A 25,857-nucleotide genomic window follows, 5' to 3' on the forward strand; every position below is an offset into this window, starting at 1 on the left:
GAGTTCTCAGACTGAAATGAAATATTCTGACCATATTATCACTTGGGAAAGAATAGTGATTAATCAAAGAGACATTAAAAAAGGAATAGAAAAAAATCCAGCCTGAACCAGCGTAGAACACGCTGTGAGAGACACAAATTACTTTTTAAAAATAGGATAAAAAGGATCTCAGTAGTAGAGAACAACATTAACTTAATTTGGTATGGGAACATAGTTTGAAATTCTGCCTCTCCTTTGGAAAAATTAATATTTTAAAGAATATAAAACAATTTTCAAAACTTTTGCAAAGCAACTTAAATAAAAAAGGAAAAGAAAAATATGTATCCCACACTATGTGCCTGTTCCAGTGATTCTATGCATTATGTGGTATCATAAGCATGGTGTATTTTATGGATATTGCAGAGGAGTAGGAGTTAGCAGTCTATCACAGGGCTGGATGTGACAGGGTTTAAAGAAGGAAATAGTTAAGACTGTATGGTAATGTACTGATTGCATCTCTTGGGAAGGTTATTGGGAGCGTATTGATATAGTGGATTTTTGACCATTCCTTGTGCAAGTCAGCTTTTGTGGTATGCCTTAACCTCTTTGTTTTTGTAGGTATTAAGTGTTAGTTATCTTTAAATGATGCAAAAACAAAGCTGTCCAAGAATCTATTTTGTCTGAGGGAGAGGTGGACTTAAGTATCTTTACTAGACATCTGAGTGCAGTCACTACTTTACCTTGTTTTCCCCGCCTCCTTTACAACTCAAAGCCCCATGAAGTGATTGGGGATTGGTCCTGCTTTGAGCAGGGGGTTGGACTAGGCGACCTCCTGAGGTCCCTTCCAACTCTGATAATCTATGATTCTATGATAAGTGGTTAATATCCATAAAAGAGGACCAGAAGGACTCTACAGATCCATTCCAAGTCAGTCCATATTCATCAGGAGATCTGGTTGCAGAGCAGTGTGAAAAAATCCTACTATTTGAACTGCCTTTTTGGTAAACGTATGGAGTGTATGTGTAAAATCTTCCTAAAATTGAAGAATGGAATAAGCTAACTACAATAACTCTCCACGGCTCTCCACAGTGTTTCTCTTTCATTAGCAATCCCTTGGTCTGGATACTATTTGTTGGTTTACATCTGCTCACTCCATCAAAATTCAAGTTTCTTTTTACTTTCTGTCCTTTCTCCTTTGAATTCAGACACTCTCTGCTGGCTTGCTGCAGCACTGCACTATGATTCCAGTTTACTCTACTTCCATCTGACAGTTTATGGCCATGTCTACATTACAGTACAAAGTTTGGTCAACATAAATTATGTTGCTGAATAGCTGCCAACTGTAACATGTCGCTCATACATGTGCACACTTGGGTGCTTGCCTAAGCAGTGTGTGTCCTCACTGTGAATGGTTGCACTGACATAAAATGCGGTGCACAACAGGTCGGTATCCCAGTGTGCCCAAAGCCACCATCCACCTTAATTCCTGGGATGCCTCCAGTTCACCCAGGGATTTCTGGAAGTAGAGACTGAGTTTCTGTCATGCCACTTTCTTCATCCTATAATGCCTAGTGTGACAGATATGACAGTATCCTGCAATATATTGAGCAAAACGTATAAGATTGAGTTAAACCTTATTGAATTGCATTTAATAGCTTGGGGTCAATTGTATTAAAAATGCAATGTTTAGGGGGGAGAGGGATAGCTCAGTGGTTTGAGCATTGGCCTGTTAAACCCAGGATTGTGAGTTCAATCCCTGAGGGGGCCATTTAGGTATCTGGGGCAAAAATTGGGGATTGGTCCTGCTTTGAGTGGGGGGGTTGGACTAGATGACCTCCTGAGGTCCCTTCCAACCCTGATATTCTATGATTCTATAATATTTACTGTTGTGGGATTGTATGAAATTTCCTTTACCAGGAAGACAAGATTCATGCAATCTCTGGGAGATGTGTGGTATTTCAAAGGACTTTTTGGGACAACGTGTTTGAAATGGATTTCCTGGGAATTACTTAGGGTGAGGAGAATGCAAATGACTCTCATTGAATCCCTCCCTTTGAAGCTACACCCTGAGGAAAGAAACTGATTGTCTATTGATTACCTGCTCCAGAAATCTCCAGTTCTAAGATCTCCAAACTGTATAACAGAGGGACTAAATTTTCATGATGTCCTAGTTTTGAGCTAGGGCTGTTATGAACTAACGACCACAAATGAGACCCCTTTTTGGGGTTTGAACGACTCAGCTGCCAAAGATAGTTGGGGTGATCTCGAGTAAGCTTATTACCATGCATGTAAGTTACTTTATTGTTTTTAATGTTTTGTCTGCAGTGTTTTTACCTAACTAATAAAATAGGCTTTCATAGGCAGTGGTGTGTGGTAACTTACAAATGTTGGCAGTTATACCATGTGTCATCTCTGAAGGGAAGAAGCAAAGCAGGCTTGCTTGGGCCAACTGTTGTATACTGGGCATAAAACAATGAAGGCAGGGAACTGTTCAGCCTGGAAATAGACCAGTCGGGAGGGAGAGAGACTTGGATTTCCACCCAAAAAAGGCAACAGCTGGGGAGCCAGAAGCCTGAGCCTGGGTTCCCTTGGTGGACCACTAGGGAAATACAGATGCAGTTGCTCTGAACTGTGACACCTGTTCCGTCCCATAGTACTGGAACAGTTTTTTAAATCTCCCACAATCCTGCATGCCATTTTAGGTTTCTCTTATCTCTCTGGCAGAAGCATGGACTCTACACAGCTCAGCAGAATTCTCGTGACAGCTGCTAGTACAAGATGCATGATTCTCCTGTTTGCAGAGCTTGAATAAATACTACTACAACTGGGAGTGTAATGAGGAAGATGCAGAGATGTTTGGGCTCAATAACTCCATGCTGATTGGACATGGTGGGGGAAAAAAAGCCTGGTTGCTTACAGGCATTCACAAAGCAGCTCCTCACGGTGTATCACCACTTTTGCCACCTAAGAAACAAGCACTGATTAATGGGATTTCATCATAAAACAGGTGTGGGATGATGAGTGGTGGCTTCAGAAATTTCGGGTGCAAAAACCTGTGCTCCTGAAGGGGTGTGCTGAGCTTGCCCCAGCTGTCTTGTGCTGGGATGCCAAAATGAGAGCTTCACTGGCAGTGGAGAAGTGCGTAGCGATCACACTCTGGAAACTTGCAACACCAAATTGGTCAGTGGACAATCATTTTGGGGTTGGAAAATCCACAGTGTGGGGCCATCATCATAGAAATGTGCAAGGCCATTAATCATCTCCTGCGACACAGAATTGTGACTGTTGGTAACATGCATGAAATACTGGATGGTTTTGCAGCAGTGGGTTTCCCGAACTGCAGTAGGGCAATACACAGCACACGTATCCCTGTTCTGGCACTAGCCCATGTCACCACTGAGTATATTAACAGAAAGGGTTACTTTTCAATGGTTATGCAAGGACAGGACACTTCACTGATATTGGGGAAGATTCATGATGCTCGCATCTTTAAGAAAACAAGAGTTTTCAAAAAGTTGCAAACAGGGACATTCATCCCCAACCAGTGCATTCAAATTGAGGATGTTGAAATGCCAATAGTGATTCTGGGTGACTCAGCCTTCCCCTGGCTCATGAAGCCATACACTGGCCACCTCTACAGCACCAAGGAAAGATTCAGGGACTGGCTCAGTGGAATGACAGTTGAATGTGCTTTTGGTAGATTGAGGAGTCATTGGAGATGTTTGCCCATTAGATTGGATTTCAGCGAGGCATTGTTATTGCTGCATGTTGTTTATTGCACAATGTCTGTGAAGTGAAGGGAGAAAAGTTATCCTGTGGTGGTGGAGTGAGGTGGATCAGCTGTCTGCTGAATTTGAACAGTCAGACACATGAACTATTAAAAAAGCTCACCACGGAGCTGTATCGCTGAGGGAGGCTTAAAAGACCATTTTAGCAGTCAGGCACAGTAGAATTGTCTGATGAACATTTTATGAAACAGTGTTCAGGAATGGGGTACTGTCTCTCCCATTTTTGAATCTGTAATGCTTAGTGTAAATTACTTAAAATGGGGAGGGGGGAAGGGATTGTGTGTCACTATGAATTCAGTAATGCTTGGTGTACATTATTATAATATCTGTAATGCTTTGTTTAAACTTATGAATATGGGTTGTTTATTGCCTATAATAATAAAGATATGCAGAGTTTTCAAAAATTGCAAACCAACACCCAACAAAAGTAAGGTGCAAAAAACTCAATAAAAACAGTCTAGCAAAAGTGTAACAGGGTTAACCAAACTTTAAAACCCGCAGTCCAAAAAGGAATGCAACAAGTATTGTCTGATAGCGTAGTTTCCACAGGTCTCTGTATGTGTAACTGTGGTTCTCCTTGCTTTCCCCCCAGTGTGGCATAGTAGGGGTATGGGTGCACACCATGATGCCATCTGTTGTGTTGTGGGATGTAGGGACCACTGACCAAAGAGTTCTCCAGGGACTGAAAAATCTGTGGAGTCAGTATTCTGTGAGCATGTAAGTCAATGGAGCTCTACAACATTTGTGTTTGTTACCTGAGCAGACCCATTATATCCTGGTGGATTTCCTGATGTGCCTCTCAGTCCTTTTCCCTCTTCTGCGGCAACTGAACCCTCCATTCTCATACCTTCTATGTGTTCGTGGCTCTACAAGCCCTACTTTCATGGGCCGAGGCCATAGAGGATTGGAGGCGCTTGCCAAACATATCCTCCTGAGTGCTCTTCTTTCTCCTCCTCATCGAGTCCGACTTTCAGCAGGTGTGGAGGAGGGAGCCTTTCAAGGCCACCATGCAGGAGGCTGATGATTACAACAAACAGATACACTGTTAGATTTGCAGTCCCAATAGAAAAGGGAAAGATAAGTCTCAAAACTCCCTTGCATTATTCCCATAAATATTTTTAATAAATGCTAATGGTCACTTTTGCTTTGGGGAGGCTGGGTACAGAACCACTCTTCAGCTTAAACCATTGTGGCATAGCCTTCTGGGGAGAAGAGGGTGGGCTTCTGTTGCATGTAAGCTTTAAAAACTAGGCGCCTGTGGGTATGGGGGAAAAGCAGTGAATATAGGCAATATTTTCACAGGCAGCGGTCACTTTTGTTAACATCTTTTTCCTGAGGATGATAAAGGCACAGAGAACCAGCTGCTACTGTCGTCCTGAAGCCATCCAGGCACATATGCTGCTAGCCTATTGCAATGATGCCATCTGAGCTCATCACAGAGTGGCATGGGAGAAAGCCTTCTATGGTGGGGAAAGAAACAAGGCTGCCATCCCTAGCAATGTTCAGGAGAGGGTCACAGAGTATCTCCATTAAAGTTTCACTGAGAACTCTCAACAGGACAAAAGGGACATCCCTATTCAGATAAACAAAGTACTCTGCTTGGGCCTCTCAGCCTAACCCAAGAAGCCAAAGTATTGAAAAACAGATATGGATTCTACCTCTGTTTCTTCTACCTATCTCCACCTGAGCACAGGCCACTGATGTGGCATGGATTGTGTGACCTGACTGCCATACTATTTTTTAGAATGTATTCTCTAGCACTATATTTTCTAACACTTTATCAATAATCAATCAAAAGTAAATGCCTTTGTTCTCTAAAATTCAGGATGGGACGGGTGCCATTTTTTAAATGGTGAAGAAGGGCAGTGGGAGGGAGGAAGAAGGTGAGAGATCAGGTTTTGAGCAACAGCAAGGGGAAAAATTAATACAAGGAATAATTCCTGAACAAACCTTCCCAAGGTTCCTTCCCCTTTATCACTGGGCTCCTGTGTGTTTGTGTGGTGGGACTGGCTTGACTTCACAGTCTCAAAGAGCTTGTGGCATGGTTTGAGTCCTCTGTCATGTCACGTGCTCTTCCCTCCTCACTGTCCACCACAGGGGTTTCTGCCTCAGCTTCCTATGAAGTGTCCGCAGTTGTACACGGAGCGCTGCCGGGGTCCCTGCCAAGTAGGGCATGCAGTTTGTTGTAAAAGTGGCAGATCTACAGGGTAGCACCACATTTCTTGTTATCTACCCTCACCTTATGGTATCCCTGGTGAAGTTCCTTCGCTTTCACACAGCACTGCTACTGATTCCCATTGTATCCCTTTGCCTACAACTGCCATGCAATCTGCCCGTTAGATGTACATTTTCTACAGCTGGTCCATAGCTGTGCTTGTATTGCCTCTTATCCCCCACATGTCCAGGAGATCCAATATTTCTTTTCTGCTCCAGGGTGGGGAGTATGTAGTTCCCCTCTGTATGCATGGTGCTGGCCTGGTTGTTTCAGCAGTTGGATGCTGTGATGCTCTGGGGTTTATTCAGCCCAGTAAAGTGTTCAGTCAACATCTGTATTGCATCGTTGGGTGCCTTAAATGTTATGCTGCGGTGATTCAGAGCCCTGATACAAACCATGATCTCATGATTTTGGATGCCTGACTCATCGTGTTTGAATGTTTAGGCTTGGCAGTTCTGGAAATCTATTAATCAAGTTATTCTTTTAATTTGGAGGGGATTCAATTTTTTTAAAAATCGACACTTTTAGGAATCCCAAGTAAACCATATGCTAAAATTTAAAAGCATTTAAAAGTATAACTGGGTTCAAAAATAATTAGATAAGTGATAGGTCCATCAATGGCTATTAGCCAAGATGATCAGAGATGTAACCCTATGCTCTGGGTGTCCCTAAACCTTCAACTGCCAGAAGCTGGGACTGGATGACAGGATGTATAATTCAAAATTGCCTTGTTCTGTTCATTCCCTCTGAAGTGTCTGGCACTGGCCACTCTCAGAGACAAGATACTGGGCTAGATGGACCATTGGTCTAATCCAGTATGGCCATTCTTACATTCTTATAATTTCCACCTGTCTTCAAAATGAGCTATCCTAAAAGTGACTACAGTGTCTTCTCTCATGGCAACATCAAATAAAATAGAACATCGTTTCACTTAAATGTGAAAAGATCCCCTAAACCACTAGAATTCCTCAAGTATGTAGGGCCCTTTCCTGGGACTAACTACATCTTCAGAAGCTCTCACTGAACATCCATTCAGACCACTTCAGTAGCAGAATTGAAGTAACGGAGGGATACTTCATTCACCAGTCATAAATTTTTGTGAAGACAAATTCTGCTTTCATCCTCAAAAGTTAATCTTGGATGTTCTGAGAGTCCAAGCAATTATGCTTCCTTCCTTTGACCCAAAACAGTTTTTTTTCTCAGACTTTCCAGAGATGATAACTCCTGGAGTGAGAATCAAACAGAAGTATCTGTCCAAAAGGTTGAAATTCAAGGAAGTTACAAGCAACTCAGACAGACCATTTAGAATGGAAACATTTGTGCAACAACACCCTCACTTTTGCTTTGACCTATTTGCATTTCCTGATTTTTATTTGTATGTGTTTGTGGGAGAGAGAGTTAGTTTGTTTTTTTTTAAGTTGTGGAACCTGAGTTTTTTAAAAATGCAGACTTTTTCTATTTACTAATAAATATTACATCTTATGCCTCATAAAAAATGAAAAATGACCAGGTGTGCGGTCAATAATCCTAAATTTACTCTAGAGAAATCCTTTTATTTTCAAAAAGAAATTTGTAGATCTATATTTTCATACAAATATCCTTTTTGTTTTTGTTGTTGTTCCTTAGCTGTACAACTCTGAGATTCTGCAACTATATTGAGAGAAAGCTTTTTTTAAAAAAATGCACACAGGAAAAAGTCATCAATTAAATTATCTTGCTATATGTTCAAAGCCCAAGCAAACAGTTGCAGCCAGTTCTATTACAGGTTTGGTTGATAAAGGTAATAGTGTTGATGTAATATACTTAGACTTTCATAAGGTATTTTACTTGGTACTTGATTAAAAGAACATAAAGATATAAAATTAATATAGCACATGCTAAATGGATTACAAACTGGCTAAATGATAGGTCTCAAAATGTATTTGTAAAGGGGGATCATCATCAAATGGGTTTTCTATTGGGGTACGGCAGGGACTGGTTGTTGGCCCTACGTCTATTTAACATTTTTACTAATGACCTGGAAGAAAACCTTGCTAAAAAGGTTTGCAGGGGGAGTGGTAAATAATGAAGAGGACACATCATTGATACAGAGCAATCTGGATTGCTTGGTAAACTGGGCGCAGGCTAACAATATGTGTTTTAATATGAATAAATGTAATTGTATACATCTTGGAGCAAAGAATGTAGACCATACTGTCACCACAGGGGACTCTATTCTGAGAAGCAGTGATTCTGAAAAAGATTTGGGGGTCATGGTGGATAATCAGCTGAACGTGAGCTCCCATACGATGCTGTGGACAAAAAGGCTAATGCAATCCTTGGATGCATAAACTGGAGTAGAGAGGTTATTTTAGCTCTGTATTGTGCACTGGTGCAACCGCCGCTGGAATACTGTGTTCAGTTCTGGTGTTTATAATTCCAGGAGGATATTGGTAAATTCAAGAGAATTCAGAGAAGACCCAGGAAAATGATTAAAGGATTGGAAAACATGTCCTATGATGATAGACTCAAGGAACTCTATTTATTTAATAAAAAGAAAAGGAGTACTTGTGGCACCTTAGAGACTAACACGGCTGCTACTCTGAAACCTATTTATTTAATGTAACAAAGAGAAGGTTAAGGGGTCCCTTAATTACAGTCGGTAATTATCTACACGGGGAACAAACATTTAATAATGGACTCTTCAGTCTATCAGAGAAAAGTATAACATGATCCAATGGCTGGAAGATGAAGCTAGATAAATTCAGACTCTTAATAAGGCATAATTTTTTAACAGTAGGAGTAATTAACCACCGGAACAACTTACCAAGGGTGGTGGTGAATTCTCCATCACTGGTAATTTTTAAATCAAGATTGGATGTTTTCCTAAAAGATGTGCTCTAGGAATTATTGTGGGGAAGTTCTATGACCTGTGTTACCCAGGAGATCAGACTAGATCGTTATAGGAGTCCCTTCTGGCCTTGGAATCTATTAATCTATTAGCGGAACTGTTCCGAACATCTGAAATCTTGTTTCAACTACAGATTAAATTAATAAAATTTTGGGGCATTTCTATTAATATAGCTCTCTAAATTAAAACTATAAGTGGTTCCATTATAGTCAGACTTGCATATTTGTTGAGGATATTGGTACTAAAAAGGCGTGTTATTCTGAGACTTGCATCTTGCTGATTTTGGTCATGTATTATGTTTTTGTATGCCCATTAATGAATGTTTTTGCTACAGAAGCTACTGTTTCTTTAATGTAGCACTGTGTTTTGAAATGTGCTCCAGATTCAAGTTGTTTAGCAATTACACAAATCCAAATGAGACCACAGGGTTGTAATTTTAATTTTCCTCTGTTCTTGCTTAGCTTTTATTGCTTTGTGAAATTGCAGCATTTAAAATAACCAAACAAGTACCCTTGTGAAATATTGTAGTGGATGTCAGTCCAGTCTCATAAGCTGATCAGACTTTTATTCAGTTCTCTACTTTAGAAACTGATTTCTGTTTGGAATTATGTATACACTTGTAAATGTTTCTGTTCAGTTACTTGAAAAATGGAAGTGAATTGTGAATCTTAAGATAAATGCAAACTGCTTAGCAAAATCATCTACATGGAAATATTTCCAAGTAGGAATGCCTTTATTAAATGTAACTTAGAAAACAAACTTTCAAATACAACAGGTATGTCTCAAGTAACAGCCACTCAGGCTGAAAACACTTCAGCAATATTCATTCAAGATAAATGCAACTTACTATTAGATAAACTGTGAGTTAGTAAAATACATGTTTTGAAGTGAAACACTTTTAGACCTAAAAAGACAGACTTGTCCCTACTGTAACTCTGTTGTCTTGAATGAAGCTTAAACCAGAGATAACTTTTGCTCAAAAGCTCTAGGTAGAAAAGATGGAGACTAAGAATATCCTCCACGCAACCCTACCTCCTTCTTAAAGCCAAGAAACTTCACATCCTAAACATTGCTGGTAATCTACAGTATGTATTTGCAAATATTGTGATACTGGTTTATATAACAAAATCTATTTTCCCGAGTTCTTGCTGGGCTATGTGGTCAAAGGGTTTAGTGGATGATGAGAGAGTCTGTTTTGATGGTGGATTGGGAAAAGTTTAATTGTGGAGTTTGGATGTGTGGTGTTAAATACTGTAAGCATTCCTAGAGATATGATTGTTTTAAATAGTTCTAAATAAAATTGTACATATTTTTCCTCTTTTTCCCCTTTGCACAACCCACATATTGTTGTAATATTAGATTGGTTAAAAACTTCTGAGTTAGTAATTTAGCAAGGTGGTTCTTTGAGTGATTGAACATGTCCATTCCACTGTAGATGTTTGTGCACAGCAGTGTGCAGATGTGAGAGTTTTTACCCTTGTTTTTACCCATTGGGGCAGCCTCTGCAGTCTCTCACACACCACACAGGCATAAAGCGCTGAGATGCCACTGATGCCCTCTTCTCCTAAGGTGTTTGAGGCTGCAAGAGAGTTGTTAAACCTCTCAGTGCCACTGTCACCATCAGTTAAAGAGACTCATTCAGCACTGGCACCCAAAGTACCACCTTGAACACCTTCATCTCTGCACCTGGGTCCCAATTGAGCTGGTACCATCTAGGGCAGGGGTGAGTAAACCATGGCCCACAGGCCGGATCCAGCCCACCAGCCGTTTTAAACTGGCCCTCGGCTCCCGCTGGGGAGTGGGGTCTGGGGCTTGCCCCACTCCAGTGCTCCAGCTGGGGTGCAGGGTTGGGGGCCGCTCCACGCAGCTCCCAGAAGCAGCGGAATGACCCCGCTCCAGCTGGGGAGCAGGGTCAGAGGCTGCTCCACGTGGTTCCTGGAAGCAGCGGCATGGCCCCCCTCCAGCTCCTACACGTAGGAGCAGCCAGGGGGCTCCGCTCTGCACGCTGCCCCCAGCTCAAACGCCACCCCCACAGCTCCCATTAGCCGGGAACTGCAGGGGCAGTGCCTGCAGACAGGGTAGCATGCAGAGCCACCTGGTCATGCCTCCGCATAGGAGCCAGAGAAGGGACATGCTGCTGCTTCCGGGAGCCGCTTGAATCATAGAATCATAGAATATAAGGGTTGGAAGGGACCTCAGGAGGTCATCTAGTCCAATCCCCTGCTCAAAGCAGGACCAATCCCCAAATAAATCATCCCAGCCAGGGCTTTGTCAAGCCTGACCTTAAAAACTTCTAAGGAAGGAGATTCCACCACCTCCCTAGGTAACGCATTCCAGTGTTTCACCACCCTCCTAGTGAAAAAGTTTTTCCTAATATCCAACCTAAACCTCCCCCACTGCAACTTGAGACCATTACTCCTTGTTCTGTCATCTGCTACCACTGAGAACAGTCTAGATCCATCCTCTTTGGAACCCCCTTTCAGGTAGTTGAAAGCCGCTATCAAATCCCCCCTCATTCTTCTCTTCCGCAGACTAAACAATCCCAGTTCCCTCAGCCTCTCCTCATAAGTCATGTGTTCCAGTCCCCTAATCATTTTTGTTGCCCTCCACTGGATGTTTTCCAATTTTTCCACATCCTTCTTGTAGTGTGGGGCCCAAAACTGGACACAGTACTCCAGATGAGGTCTCACCAATGTCAAATAGAGGGGAACGAAAATGTCCCTCGATCTGCTGGCAATACCCCTACTTATACATCCCAAAATGTCATTGGCCTTCTTGCCAACAAGGGCATACTGACTCATATCCAGCTTCTCGTCCACTGTAACCCTTAGGTCCTTTTCTGCAGAACTGCTGCCTAGCCATTCGGTCCCTAGTCTGTAGCGGTGCATGGGATTCTTCCGTCCTAAGTGCAGGACTCTGCACTTGACCTTGTTGACCCTCATCAGATTTCTTTTGGCCCAATCCTCTAATTTGTCTAGGTCCCTCTGTATCCTAGCCCTACCCTCCAGTCTATCTACCTCTCCTCCCAGTTTAGGGTCATCTGCAAACTTGCTGAGGGTGCAATCCATACCATCCTCCAGATCATTAACGAAGATATTGAACAAAACTGGCCCCAGAACTGAACCTTGGGGCACTCCACTTGATACTGGCTGCTAACTAGACATGGAGCCATTGATCACTATCTGTTGAGCCCGACAATCTAGCCAACCTTCTATCCACCGTATAGTCCATTCATCCAGCCCATACTTCTTTAACTTGCTGGCAAGAATACTGTGGGAGACTGTGTCAAAAGCTTTGCTAAAGTCAAGGAACAACATGTCCAGTGCTTTCCTCTCATCCACAGAGCCAGTTATCTCGTCATAGAAGGCAATTAGTTTAGTCAGGCATGACTTTCCCTTGGTGAATCCATGCTGACTGTTCCTGATCACTTTCCTCTCCTCTAAGTGCTTCAGATTTGATTCTTTGAGGACCTGCTCCATGATTTTTCCAGGGACTGAGGTGAGGCTGACTGGCCTGTAGTTCCCAGGATCCTCCTTCCCTTTTTTAAAGATGGAGGTAAGTGCCATCCAGCGCCTGCACCCCTGAGCCTCTCCCGGTGCCCCAACTCCCTGCCCCAGCCCTGATCCCCCTCCCACCCTCCAAACCCCTTGATCCCAGCCCGGAGCACCCTCCTGTACTCCAGACCCACCCCAGAGCCTGCACCCGCAGCCGGAGCCCTCACCTCCCCCCCGCTGCACCCCACACCCCCACCCCAGCCCTGAGCCTCTTCCCACACCCTGAACTCCTCATTTCTGGCCTCACCCTGGAGCCCACACCCCCAACCAGAGCCCTCACCTCCTCCCACACCTCAGCCCCAATTTTCTGAAGATTCATGGCCCACCATACAATTTCTATTCCCAGATGTGGCCCTTGGGCCAAAAGCTTCACCCACCCCTGTTCGAGGGGAAAGCCACAGATGATCTCCTTGGCTCCCCTTTCTTCAGAGTCAGCCTTCTTCACTAGTATTGATAGGTACGGCACCAACATACTAACAAGAAGCTTCTTCTTCATCAAACTCCTAGCCGGTCCCATCCGAGGGGATATGTCACCTGCCTGCCCTGGTTTCAGCCTCAGTTCCAGCTGTGACCTTTGGGCTATGCATAGTTGGGGACCAAGCTGCACCAGTGGCCCTTTTGGAACCATGGGGCTTCCTCTCTCAATCAAGAGTATCCCCATGGCCACATCAGCTGGCTCCAACTTCTGGGCATCAGGAGCATTGACACCTCAAACACCATAGTGTTGGTACCAAGCCCAGCACCAAGCAGTCAGGATCCCTCTTACGAACAGCTGCAAAAGGAGCAGGAACTGGATCAGCCTCCGGTACCATTGGCAGCCTCGTTCTCATCCCCTGATGAGCCAATTGTGGTAGAGCCTATTTCTTCATCTCCTGATGATTTTAAGGCTCATCTGGAGTTGTTGAGGAGGATGGCTATCACCCTTGGACATCCAGGAAAAATCCCACAAACTGGTGGACATTCTGACATCTGCAGCTCTGGCTAGAATAGCCTCATGTATCACTTAAACTATCTTAGATCCTACCTAAGTGCTCTGGCAGACTCAGCTTCCCTGCCTCCAACTGCAAAAAGAGGGGAGAGATGGTATTATGTCCCCTTCCAGGGGTTCGCACACCTATGTAACCGTCCTCCTCCCGGCTCCCTTGTAGTGGCAGCAGCCAGTGTAAAAGAAAGATAGGGCACCAATGCCAAAAAATAAAGAGGACAAGAAGCTGAACTTATTTGGGAGGAAGCTTTATTCCACAGGTGAATTACAGCTTCATCCTGCAAACCAGCAAGCTTTGCTGAGGCACTACGATTTCATCCTGTGATGGGATGTTAGATGGGGTGGGATCTGAGTTACTACAGAGAATTCTTTCCTGGGTATCTGGCTGGTGAATCTTGTCCATATGCTCAGGGTTTAGCTGATCACCATATTTGGGGTGGGAAAGGAATTTTCCTCCAGGGCAGATTGGAAGCGGCCCTGGAGGTTTTTCGCCTTCTTCTGTAGCATGGGCCATGGATCACTTGCTGGAGCATTCTCTGCTCCTTGAAGTCTTTAAACCACAATTTGAGGACTTCAATAGCTCAGACATAGGTGAGACGTTTTTCGCAGGAGTGGGTGGGTGAGATTCTGTGGCCTGCGTTGTGCAGGAGGTCAGACTAGATGATCATAATGGTCCCTTCTTACCTTAATATCTATGAATCTATATGCTTTGAAGTTCAAAGACAAACTTCCAGATGAGGTGAAACAAGAGTTCCAGCCTCTCATAGTGGAGGGAACGTTTGTTGCCGGAACAACTCTGCAGGCAGGTCTCAATGCAGCAAATTCTGCAGTGCACCACCTGACCTCTGCTATCATGATGCTATCATCCTGGTTACACTCTTCTGGCCTCTTTCCAGATGTGTAACATACAGTCCAGGACCTACCTTATGAAGCACCATTGCGCTTCACAGAAAAGACAGATGAGACTCTGTGAAGTTTACACCCCAGCAAAGAGGTGGAAGGGGTTTCATCCTTCTCAGTTCCAGTGTTTTCAGGGATTTGCCCCTTGACCCCAAGACCTACCAAGGAGAAGGAGCAGAGGTTACAAACGATGACCACCACTGCCTCTGCTTCCACAGCCACCAGTTCCCGCGAGGCTGGCAGCAGCATCTTCCAAGAGCTCATTTTGATGGGTGGATTGAGAGCAGTCCACCACATACAAGAGTGCCATCTTTTTCTTTTCCAGCTTTTTCAAACTGCCTGTCCCACTTCTGTTGTGCTTGGGCCCACATCCCAACAGATTGGTGAGTTCTAAGCATGGTGGCAGTGAGATATACATTCCATTTTATTTCTGCCTCTAACCCCCTTCCCTGCCCTTCCCCATCTCTCTTCAGGGACCCCTCCCAAGAGACAGTATTACTCCAAGAGATATAATCACTTCATCTTGTAAGAGCTATAGAGGAGGTTCATCCTTCCTGATCCCGAAGGTAAAAGGGGTCTCACACCTATTTTAGATCTAAGGCAGCTAAACAAGTTCCTAAAAATAATCGAAATTCCGGATGGTCAATAATAGCTTCTATTATTTCTTCTCTGGAGCCAGGGGGACAGGTATACTGCCTTTGACGTAAAGGATGCCTACTTTCACATGGCAGTTCATCAGAGGCACAGAAAAATTCTGAGATTCTTTGTCAGTGGAAACCTTTATCAGTTCACAGTCCGCCCCTTTGGTCTCTTGGCGGCTCCAAAGTGTATGGTGGTGGTAGCACCATTCCTCCAGAGGTTAAGGGTCTTGGTACCATTCCCTGATTGATAAGAAGTTGATCCAGGGTGCAGGTGGTGCTGAGCAGTCACATACTCTGATCCACCTTTGATGCGCGAGGTCTGCTGATCAACACAGACAAGTCAGTCCTGTTGTCAGCACAGAAAATAGAATTTATTGGAGTGATCCTGGACTCAACTACAGCCAGGGCCTTACTACCACAGGCGAGGTTTCACACAATGCAAAGCCTCATTCTGCACAAAAAGGCTTACGCTCTCCCCAGGGTGAGAAACTACCTAAGGCTGCTGGAGCATATGGCAGCATGCATTTATGTGGTTCAGTATGCCAGACTGCATCTCAAACTCCTTCAGGGCTGGATGGCCAAGGTGTATACCCTTCAAGAAGGCATCTCATAGATAGGTTAGTGCATGTACCAAGTCACGTGTTGTCCTTCCTAGATTGGTGAATAGAACCAACCAATGTCTGCAAGTGAGTTACTTTCACCCCACTTCAACAATCTCTTACGTTCGTCATGGATGTCTGGGCTGCGGGGCTCGTCCTGGACCCCCTCCAACGCAGTGTCTCTGATCTCCACAGAATCTCAGTCTACACATAAACATCAGGGAATTGCTGGCTAGCCGTTTAGCTTGCATGGCGTTCCTTTCTCACATCCAAGTAGGAAGCGGCATATTGTTGCTGACTGACAATATGACTACCATGTTTTATGTAAACAAGCAGGAAGGAGCCCGATCCTCACTATTCTATCAGGAAGCAATCTGGCTCTGGGACTTGTGTATCAGTAACTATACTTCTGAAAGTAGCCCATGTCCCAGGGACTCAGAATATAATGGCAGATCGACTGAGCAAGGTTGATCACCATGAGTGGTCCCTTTACCCAGACATAGCAAGGTTATTTTTTTAGCTCTGGGGGGCAGGACACAACCCAGGTTTGTTGACCGATGCTTTTCTACTGCTGTGGTCAGAAGGTCTGCAGTACACTTTTCTCCCAATCCCTCTTTTGCCCAGAGTTGTCTGCCAGGCAAGCAGGACAAGGCCCGTCTTATACTGATTGCCCCAGCGTGGCCCCGTCAGTACTCGTTTTCACAGCTCTTGGACCTCTCAATCAGTCCCCACTGTTACTCACACTTCATGCAGACCTATTTTCGGAGAATCACGGACGCCTCCTCCATCCCAGCTTTCAGGCCCTGGAGACTTCAGGGTTAACGTTGGCAAATGAGTCCAGCTCTGGAAAGGTGCAGGAGGTAGTGCTGACTAGTAGAAAACCATCAATGAGGTCAACTTACCTTGAGAAGTAAAATAAGTTTTTCACCTGGTCGAGGCTAAAAAGGATCTCCCCTTGTCCAACACATTCTGAATAGAAGCAAGAATATCTTTTTTTGTGTTTGAATCATCAAGGATTGGCAATTAGCTCGATCAGGGTATACCTAGCAGCTATATTGGCATTTCCCCTTCCTGTGGATAATCACTCCCTTTTTTCCAACCTGATAGCAGTAAGATTTTTAAAGGGTTTGGGCAGACCATTTCCACACATACAGAGCTCTCTTCCACCATGGAGCCTGAATCTAGTCATAACAAAACTGATGGATTCCCCCCCCTTTGAACCTCTACAGACCTGCTCTCTGTTGCACCTTTCAATGAAGATAGCATTTTTAGTAGCTATTACATTGGTCAGGAGAGAAGGGAAATTGAGGGCATTACTAAAGGTAAAAACTCTCAAACAATTATGCATTGGAGCGCGCAAACACCTACAGTGGAATGGACATGTGCAACACATCTCGAACAACAGTTATAGAAAGGTTAGTAACTGTTTTATTTATAATATTTTTTATGGTAGCCCTACTTAGTTAATTAAATCCAGCCACCTGATTTCATTCCCTCAACAATAGGCTCACATTAATTACACACCGTGTTTATATAAAGTGATCCTTCTCTTTTTTGCAGCTCTTTGCAAAAAGCAAACCTCCGAAAGGTCTTTACATCTATGGAGATGTAGGTAAGTTTCAGTAAAGATTTCATTGGAAGTTTTGGCTAAATGAGGGTTTCACAGAGTTTCCATTTAAAAGGGAGCAGGATCCAGTGCACCTGTGACTGATTGCCTGCTGCCTACCTGGGTTTAAGGGAAGGAATCTGGGCCTTACAAAGGGGAAGGTAGCAGCAAGGGAAGGACTGCTACCCATGAATCTCTCTCAGCCCGGAAACTCAGGGAAAAGGTGCTAGAAGGGTTCCTGAAGAAAGCTGTTGGGGTAGCTGTTGAGAGCCCAGAAACATAACCCCAAGAAAGGATGGCTTTGCCACCCTCTGAACCTGAGGGAAGAGAAAAAAGCCCAGGGAGACTTTACTTGGAGTCTGGGAAAAAGAGACTTTATTTTAAGTTTATTTTAACTTAATAAAGTAGAACCCCAGGATAGGTATTTTGTCTTATAACTTTGGGACTGTGTGGAATTCTTAAGGGATGCTGAGAGTAGGGGAAACTGAGGCAGGGCCACACTTGACCAGCAGGGGATGCTACAGGACAGGCATGCCCTTCTACAGAGGACTTACTCAAGTTCTAATGTAGCCTTTAATGTCAAAGGTTTTTTATTTTATTTTGTATAACAAGTTACTATTTTAATTAACTTTTCATACTTGTTTCTTTTAGAATATGGAATGGTATTAAGTATAGATCCAGTTGCTGTATATGGAGTGGCGTGCATTAATGTATTTCTGTTTGTGACATGTTATTTCCTAAATACCCAATATTTAACAACATGTGTAAAGTAAGAAGAAGGAGGCAAAGAGATGAAGATTTTATTCTAGTCATGTCAATGTACCATGAAAATGCCTTGACTCAGAATAAGAAAATATTTGGAATATTTCAGATGGAGACAATAGGGCCACTTGTTGGCTCAAAATGTCATACTTTATTTTTTCAGAATTTGTCCTTGATAAAGTGAAATACAACTTTCCTCCTAGCTCTTTTAACATAAAATATAATCTCTCTTCCCAAACAAGCAAGCTTTTTACTGCTCAGCTGAAGAGTGTAGTTTCATTAGTTCAAAGCTAATGAACAATCATTACTGTAATCAGTACATACTGTTTTTAAATTAACTACCTGTTGAGTCTATTTGTTTTTTATTTGAAGGCACAGGAAAGACAATGGTGATGGACATGTTTTATTCTCATATAGAAGTAGAGAAGAAAAAGAGAGTCCATTTTCATGGTTTCATGCTAGATGTACACAAAAGTAAGTGCAAATATTCTGACATTTACATGAGTCTCATTGAGTGTATAATCTATAACAGTGGTTCTCAAACTTTTTTTTTGTGGACCACTTGAAAATTGCTGAGGGTCTCGGCGGACCACTTAATGATCTTTCCAAATGTTGTTTGTACCATTAGCTAACTATTGTAAAGCGCTTTGGATAAAAGCGCTATATAAAAAAAAAACTTAATTAACTTTTTTGTTCGACAAGTAAAAGCACACAACTCATATTTTAATATCAGTAGTCTTACCTTTCTAATGCAATGGATGTGCTCTCTCTCCCCCAACATGGCAGCCTCCGAGCTGGGGCTGGAAAGGAGGTGGGGTCTCTCCCTCTCTCCCCCAACACGGCAGCCCCTGAGCTGAGGCTGGGAAGAAGGGCCATCTCGCCGCAGCCCTGGAGCTGCGGAAAGTTGCTTCTTTCTCTGGCTGCCGCAGCCCTGCACATCCCAAATTCCCCCCCCGCCCCCCCACCTGCGCGGCTCCACTAACTAGATGGGTGGCTCTTCATTCTCTTGTGTGCAGCCACCCAGGTGCCCACCTTAGAGGGAACTATCCACAGAGCACCTGAATGGAGCTCGCAGACCACTGGTGGTCCATGGACCACAGCTTGAGAACCTCTGATCTATAAAGCAAACCTGGTGTATTCTTCTTAGCATATGAGCCAATTTCACTTTCTTTTACATAAGTAATCAAAAATACATTTATTAAAGCATTGTTAGAATCTTCTGTTATTCCAGTATAGCTATTAATAGCTACAATATCCAATATTAATAGGAATATCCACTCAAAAGATAATGTAGTGTGAGATGTATGTGAAATCAGATGTATATTCAAGATTAATTTACCCCTTAACTAAACACCCATAATTTATCAATTAACTTACACTCCATTCGGAAGAAGTTATATGCTAATAGTGAATTTTACATTGACTGAGATAAATAATGTGATGGTGTCCCAAAGATATAGTTTATGTAAAAGCTACAGTTAAATTATTTGATACTTATTTGGCATCTGTGTTCAGTTGAGGGTACAACGATTTAAGAAAGAAAACAAAGTTAAGTTTGGAAAATAAGATGAGGAAGGGTTAGGGGTTGGGATATCTTCCATGGCCAGGAAACATAACTTTACACATATGAAAAGGAATGTTAGGAGAGGACAGGAATCAGTTATTCTCAGTGAGAACTTGAGCTCTAAGAACAGGTAGCAGTGAAAAAAGCTTCTGCAAAGGGTTATGGAATTGCCATTACTTGAGTTATTTAGGGCTATACTAGCTATATGTCTGCTAGGAACAACTTAAGAATAACTAAAGCGATTTTGCAAAATTTCAGGAAGGTGGACTAGATGACCTAATTAAAAAAAGTCTGTCAAGATCTGTGTATGCCTTACTAAAGAATCATGTTATTTCATTCATTGCCACCCTCATTTTTCCTCTTTCCTTTCCCACCCTCTGAGTGGACATTTTTCTAGCCAATGTACCTTTTATGTTGCAAAGATCAGATTGGGTATTTAACATAATAAGAACGGATATACTGGGTCAGACAAATTGTCCATATAGCCCAGCATCCTGTCTCTGACAGTGGCCGGTACCAGATGCTTCAGAGGGAATGAACAGAAAGAGCAATTTAGAATGACCCATCCCTGTCATCCAGTCCCAGCTCCTGCACTTGGAGGTTTAGGGACACCCAAGCATGGGGTTGTGTCCCTGACCATCTTGGCTAATAGTCACTGATGGACCTATCTGCCATTAACTTATCTAATTCTTCTTCTTCGAGTGAGTGCTTATGTCCATTCCATTGTAGGTGTGTGTGCTCGCCACGTGCACTGGTGCCGGAAGTTTTTTCCTCAGTGGTATCTGTAGGGGACCAGCTCTGGTGCTTTCTGGAGTGGCGTGCATATGCACCAGTATAAGGGGCGCTGCCAGCCCCCTTCCTCCCTCAGTTCCTTCTTATTGCCAGTGACAGTGCTGGAACGCTCCCCTTGCTATAGCACAGGGATGGGCAGACTACGGCCCATGGGCCACATCCGGCCCTTCAGCCGATTTTAATGTGGCCCTTGAGCTCCCGCTGGAGAGCAGGGTCTGGGGCTTGTCCCGCTCCCACACTCCAACCCGGGAGTGGGGTTGGTGGCCATTCCATGCGTGCCTGCCATAGCTCTGTGTGGCTTCCGGAAGCAGCAGCATGTCCTTTCTCCGGCTCCTATGTTTAGGGGCAGCCAGGGGGCTCCACGCGCTGCCCCCACCCAAAGCGCTGCCCTTGCAGCTCTCAATGGCTGGGAGCTGCAGGGGCGGTGCCTGTGGATGGGGCATTGTGCTGAGTCACCTGGCCGCGCCTTTGTGTAGGACCCGGAGGTGGGACGTGCTGCTGCTTCCGGGAGCTGCTTGAGGTAAGTACTGACCGGAGCCTGCACCCCGAGTCCCCCACCCCTGCCCCCTCCCTCCATCCAAACCCCTCGATCCCAGCCTGGAGCACCCTCCTGCACCTCAAACCCCTCATCCCCAGACTCATCCCAGAGCCTGCACCCCCAGCCCGGAGTCCCCTCCCGCACCCTGAACCCCTCATTTCTGGCCCCATCCCAGTGCCCACACCCCCACCTAGAGCCCCACCCCCGCCCCCCGTGCCCCTACCCCAGCCCTGATCCCCCTCCCGCCCACCAAACCCCTCCTTCCTAGCCCGGAGCACCCTCCTACACCCCAAATCCCTCATCCCCAGCCCCAACCCAGAGCCTGCACCTCCATCCGAAGCCCTCACCTCCTCCCAACCCCAACTTCATGAGCATTCATGGCGTGCCATACAATTTCCATACCCAGATGTGGCCCTCGGGCCAAAAAGTTTGCCCACCCTGCTCTGGCAAGTGGTTTCTCTTTCTCTTTGAACTTTTATTGTGTAAATAGTTGTAGATAGTCATCAGTTCGGAATAGTGTTAGCGTACTTAGTTATTCATAGTCCCCCAAGGGACTTTGCCCAGGAACAGGGAATGCCCGGCTCCCCGGGCTTCAAGCCCTGCTGTAAGAAGTCCATGCCAATCAGCAATCCACATCTTCGTTGTCTGAAGTGTCTGGGTGAGTCCCACATTTGTGAAAAGTGCCATATCTGCAAGGGATTCAAGCCCTGGATCAGAAAGGAGAGAGACATCAGATATAGGTGTCACCAAGGCCAACAGCCTGCAGCAGGGGCTCATTCAGGCTTGACCCATGCCCATCCCAAAACCAGGCAATCATTTTGAGGGGACACTCGAGGGCAAACTCCCAGCCTGCAACCAGGATCTGTCTCACCCTTTATTTTCCCACTGTTTGTTACCTTTACTCCCCGCTTGGACCGCCATAACTACGGACTGCTGGGTCCTCAATACAGTGGCATCGGGGTATACCCTCCAATTTTGTTCTTTCCCACCCTCCCTTCCCTGTCTCTTTTCAGGGACCCTTCTCACAAGCAACTGCTCGCCCAGGAGGTGCAAGCCCTTCTGCGGCTGGGGCCGTGGAGGAAGTTCCCGCAGAACGAAGAGGGAAATATCTTTACTCCTGATATTTTCTCATTCTGAAGGTCAAAGGGGGCCTATGCTCCATCCTGGACTTGAGACCTCAACAAATATCTCAAGAAGGTGAAGTTCCGAATCCTGGCCTCCATCATCCCCTCACTGGATCCTGAGACTGGTATACTGCCCTTGACCTAAAAGATGTTTACTTTCGCATCTCAATATTTCCCGGACAGAAGAGATTTCTATGGTTTGTTGTCAGTCAGGCACATTACCAGTTCACAGCGCTCCTGTTCGGCATAGCGACAGCATCAAGAGTGTTTACAAAGTGCATGGCAGTAGTCGCAGCTTACCTCAGGTGTCGGGTTGGGGGGTCCAAATCAATCTCTATCTGGATGACTGGCTCATCAAGGGCCGCTCCAAAGGGCAGGTGCAGCACAGTATGGAGGTGCTATGAGCCACTTGTCACGCCCTGGGCCTGTTGATAAATGAACAAAAATCAACATTGGTCCCTGTTCAGAGGATAGAGTTCATCGGAGCAGTCGTCGACTCTACCCAAGCCAGAGCATTCTTCCCACAAGCCAGGTTCAGAGCAATGTCAGATCTGATTGCCCAAGTCACTGCGCACCCGCTCACCAAATAGATTCATAGATATTTAGGTCAGAAGGGATCTTGGGTCTGTCTCAGACTCCTAGTTCGGCACACAAGATTGCGACTGAGGCCCCTTCAAATGAGATTGTTGTCAGTCTATTCCTCAGCCAGACACCGCTTGGATAGGCTCCTCACGATACCGCCTCAGGTACTCACCTCCCTCTAATGGTGGTGCAATCCAAATTCGGTGATGAAAGGAGTTCTGTTTGTGGCTCCACGGCCCACAGTGCCCTGGTGTCAGATGCATCTGACCTCAGCTGGGGAGCATACCTCTGTTCCCTCAAAACTCAAGGACTATGGTCGCGGGAGGAGCTGTCACTTCACGTAAACTTCGGAGAGCTCAGGGCCATTTGCCTGGCTTGCGAGGTGTTCCTTCCCCGTCTATCTGGTTGAGTGGTGCAGGTACTGACAGACAACACTGCCTCCATGTTCTACATTAACAGACAAGGGGGGGCCCGGTCTTGGTTACCGGAAGATTTGAATTCAATTATATTAAACCAATGATGTGCTCTAAAATAATGCTTTTAATTTAAAACCTTTTCTTATTAACTATTTAAATCGGTAACCAAGGTTGTGGCCTGCTCTAAAGGAATTGCCAGGGAAAGCTGCAGCTAGCTTGCTTTCCCTTGAAAGGACACAGATACAGCCCTCCGATCAAGAATAGACAGGTAAGCAGTAAATCTTTGAAAACAAAACAATATTTATTTAGAATGAGTGATCACAGTAAAAGATTAGAGATGGATATAAAGTACTGTAGGAACAAATATGATAAAGGTTACAGTTGCAGGAGTGAAACGGCGCGGCAAATAAAGACGCAACACTACAATAACACTTTCAATATCACTATAACAGATAATAGAGTAATATAATCATTCACTTAATACTCTGTATCTTATAACAATATAACAATTAAGCATATAATATATATCAATTAAACATATTGGATGTTAGTGTAAATAGTTAAGTATTAAATATAAGTGCTGATCAGGCAGTTATTGAATGGGTAGGGGAAGATCTCTCTCAGACCACAGACATCCAGCTTTATTGGGAGGCAAAATCCATACACTCCTTGATAACTTACATTCTTCCAATCAGATTCCATCTGATTCATCTATTGGTCTTTCTGCTCCGTCAATAAGCGCTGTCTGCTTCTGCTGTCTGCTTGCTGCTGCTAAGAAAGCCATTGCCGTGGCGACCTTAGAATTCTGTGGTTGCTGCTGCTTCTTAGGTGGAACCCCAAAGCCTAACAAGCCTCCACCCAAAGCTGCCTAGTTTCTTCTGCTGCCATTGATATTGTTTCTCAGGTGGCTTCTTCTGTGCAAGCATCTTCTTCCTTGCAGGTGTCTTCTCTCTTCCAGGACCCCAGACCCACTTATAGGGTTTAGTCTGTCGGTCTTGTACACTATTTGTTCTCCCAAGCTCAGCCAATCAGCTTCCAACTTTTCTTAGCTCCACCCTTGATAGGTAGCTCCTTTCAATGTGGTTTTGCTGAGTCATTCCCCATAGGAGGCTGATATAATACTGTCTCCTGATTGCACCATCAGTTTTATGGGCCCTCTATGTGTTCCTATGGAGTCTTTCACCACAGTACATCATCCTATAGCCACCATTTCTGGATTTTCTTAATGTAAACTACTATTAATTTCTCTTTAATTAAAACCTTATTCTTAAAACTAATCACTACTCTAAGCATCCCAAAGGGTCCTGACACTATCACCACCCTTTTTATATCCAATTAAACAAGTTATAATTTTTCCGAAATTTAAACCTCTTCTGAGGTTTTTCTGTAAACCTTCAGTTTAAAGTGATATAAGGCTTTTTAGGCAACAGAGGCAAAATCTTTCATCACATCATCTGTCCTGTGTCAAGAAGCTCTGAGCCACTTATGCATCCAGTATGCTATCCACCTGGAAGCCTTGCACCTCCCCGGCATACGGAACATGCTGGCAGATCGCCTCAGCAGGTCCTTCTTCTCTCACCACAAGTGGTCCCTCTACTCGGAGGTTGCCAGATGCTCTTCCAAAGGTGGGGAGCTCCCCAAATGGACCTGTTTGTCACCAGACAGAACAGAAAATGGCATCAATTCTGCTCGTTACAAGGCCTCGACAGCGGTTCACTGTCAGATGCCTTCCGTCTGTCGTGGTTAGAGGTCTCATGTATGCCTTTCCACCAATCCCACTGATCAGCAGGGTCCTTTCCAAGATCAAGAGGGACAAGGCGTGAGTCATTATGATTGCCCTGGCCTGGCGTTACCAGCATTGGTTTGGCAATCTCATGGACTTGGCAGCAGCAGCACCGTGGACTCTTCCCGTATGTCCAGACCCACTTTCTCAGGATCACTGCTGCACCTGAAGTTCACCTCTCTCCACGTCACAGAGTGGATGTTGCATGACCGAGCCCCGAGGAGCTGGCCTGCTCCAGCCAGGTCCAGCAGGTTCTTCTGGAAAGCAGAAAGTCCTCTACTAGAGCTACTTACCTTTCAAAGTGGAAGCGCTTCTCCTGCTGGGCTTCAGAGTGAAATATCTACCCTGTTACTGCCTCTTTACAATCCATCCTGACTACCTCCTGCATTTAACGTGCCAAGGCCTTGCCTTTTCATCAATCAAGGTGCACTTGGCGGCCATATCAGCCTTTCATCTGCACATCCAGGGACGATCAGTATTCTCACATAAGATGACTGTCAGGTTCCTGAAAGGCCTCTAGAGGCTGTTTCCTCCGTTCTGGGATCCGGTTTCCCAATGGGATTTCAGTCTAGTCCTTTCCAGGCTTACCGGTCCTGCTTTTGAGCCTCTAGCCTCTTGCTGTCTCTCGCACCTGTCATGGAAGGTCTCATTCCTTGTAGCCATTACTTCGGTGAGGTGAGTCTCCGAGATTAACGCCCTCACTTCGGAGGCCCCGTATATGGTGTTCTACAAGGACAAGGTTCAGCTGCAGCCCCATCCAGCCTTCCTGCTGAAGATGGTGTCGCACTTCCATGTCAACCAGGATATCTTCCTCCCAGTGTTCTATCCAAAGATGCACGCAACCAACGAGGAGAGACACCTGCACACTCTAGATGTCAGGTGTGCCCTAGCTTTTTTCTTGGAGCACACCAAGCCCTTCCGCAGATCGGCTCAGCTCTTTATTGCGATAGCTGACAGGATGAAGGGCCTTCCGGTGTCCTCTCAGAGGATTTCAAACTGCATCCTCACTTGTTACAAGTTGGTGCAGGCTGTGCCTCCACCGATAGTGAAGGCTTACTCTACTAGGCTCAGGCGCCGGCTGCCTTCCTGGCACAAGTCCCTATCCAGGACATCTACAGGGCTGCGACGTGATCTTCAGT

General features: G+C 44.8%; 1 protein-coding gene across 1 annotated transcript in view; it reads left to right on the forward strand.

Annotated features, from left to right (window-relative positions):
- AFG1L (AFG1 like ATPase) overlaps nt 1–25,857 on the forward strand; it is a 133,859-nt gene that overhangs the window by 31,437 nt on the left and 76,565 nt on the right. The window contains exons 3-4 of the mRNA XM_077812903.1: nt 17,112–17,163; nt 18,292–18,393. Of these exons, the coding sequence (XP_077669029.1) occupies nt 17,112–17,163; nt 18,292–18,393 (154 nt within the window). The remainder of the gene's footprint in view (nt 1–17,111; nt 17,164–18,291; nt 18,394–25,857) is intronic.

The sequence above is a fragment of the Eretmochelys imbricata genome, chromosome 3 (genome assembly GCF_965152235.1).
Source record: "Eretmochelys imbricata isolate rEreImb1 chromosome 3, rEreImb1.hap1, whole genome shotgun sequence".
NCBI classification, from domain to species: domain Eukaryota; kingdom Metazoa; phylum Chordata; order Testudines; family Cheloniidae; genus Eretmochelys; species Eretmochelys imbricata.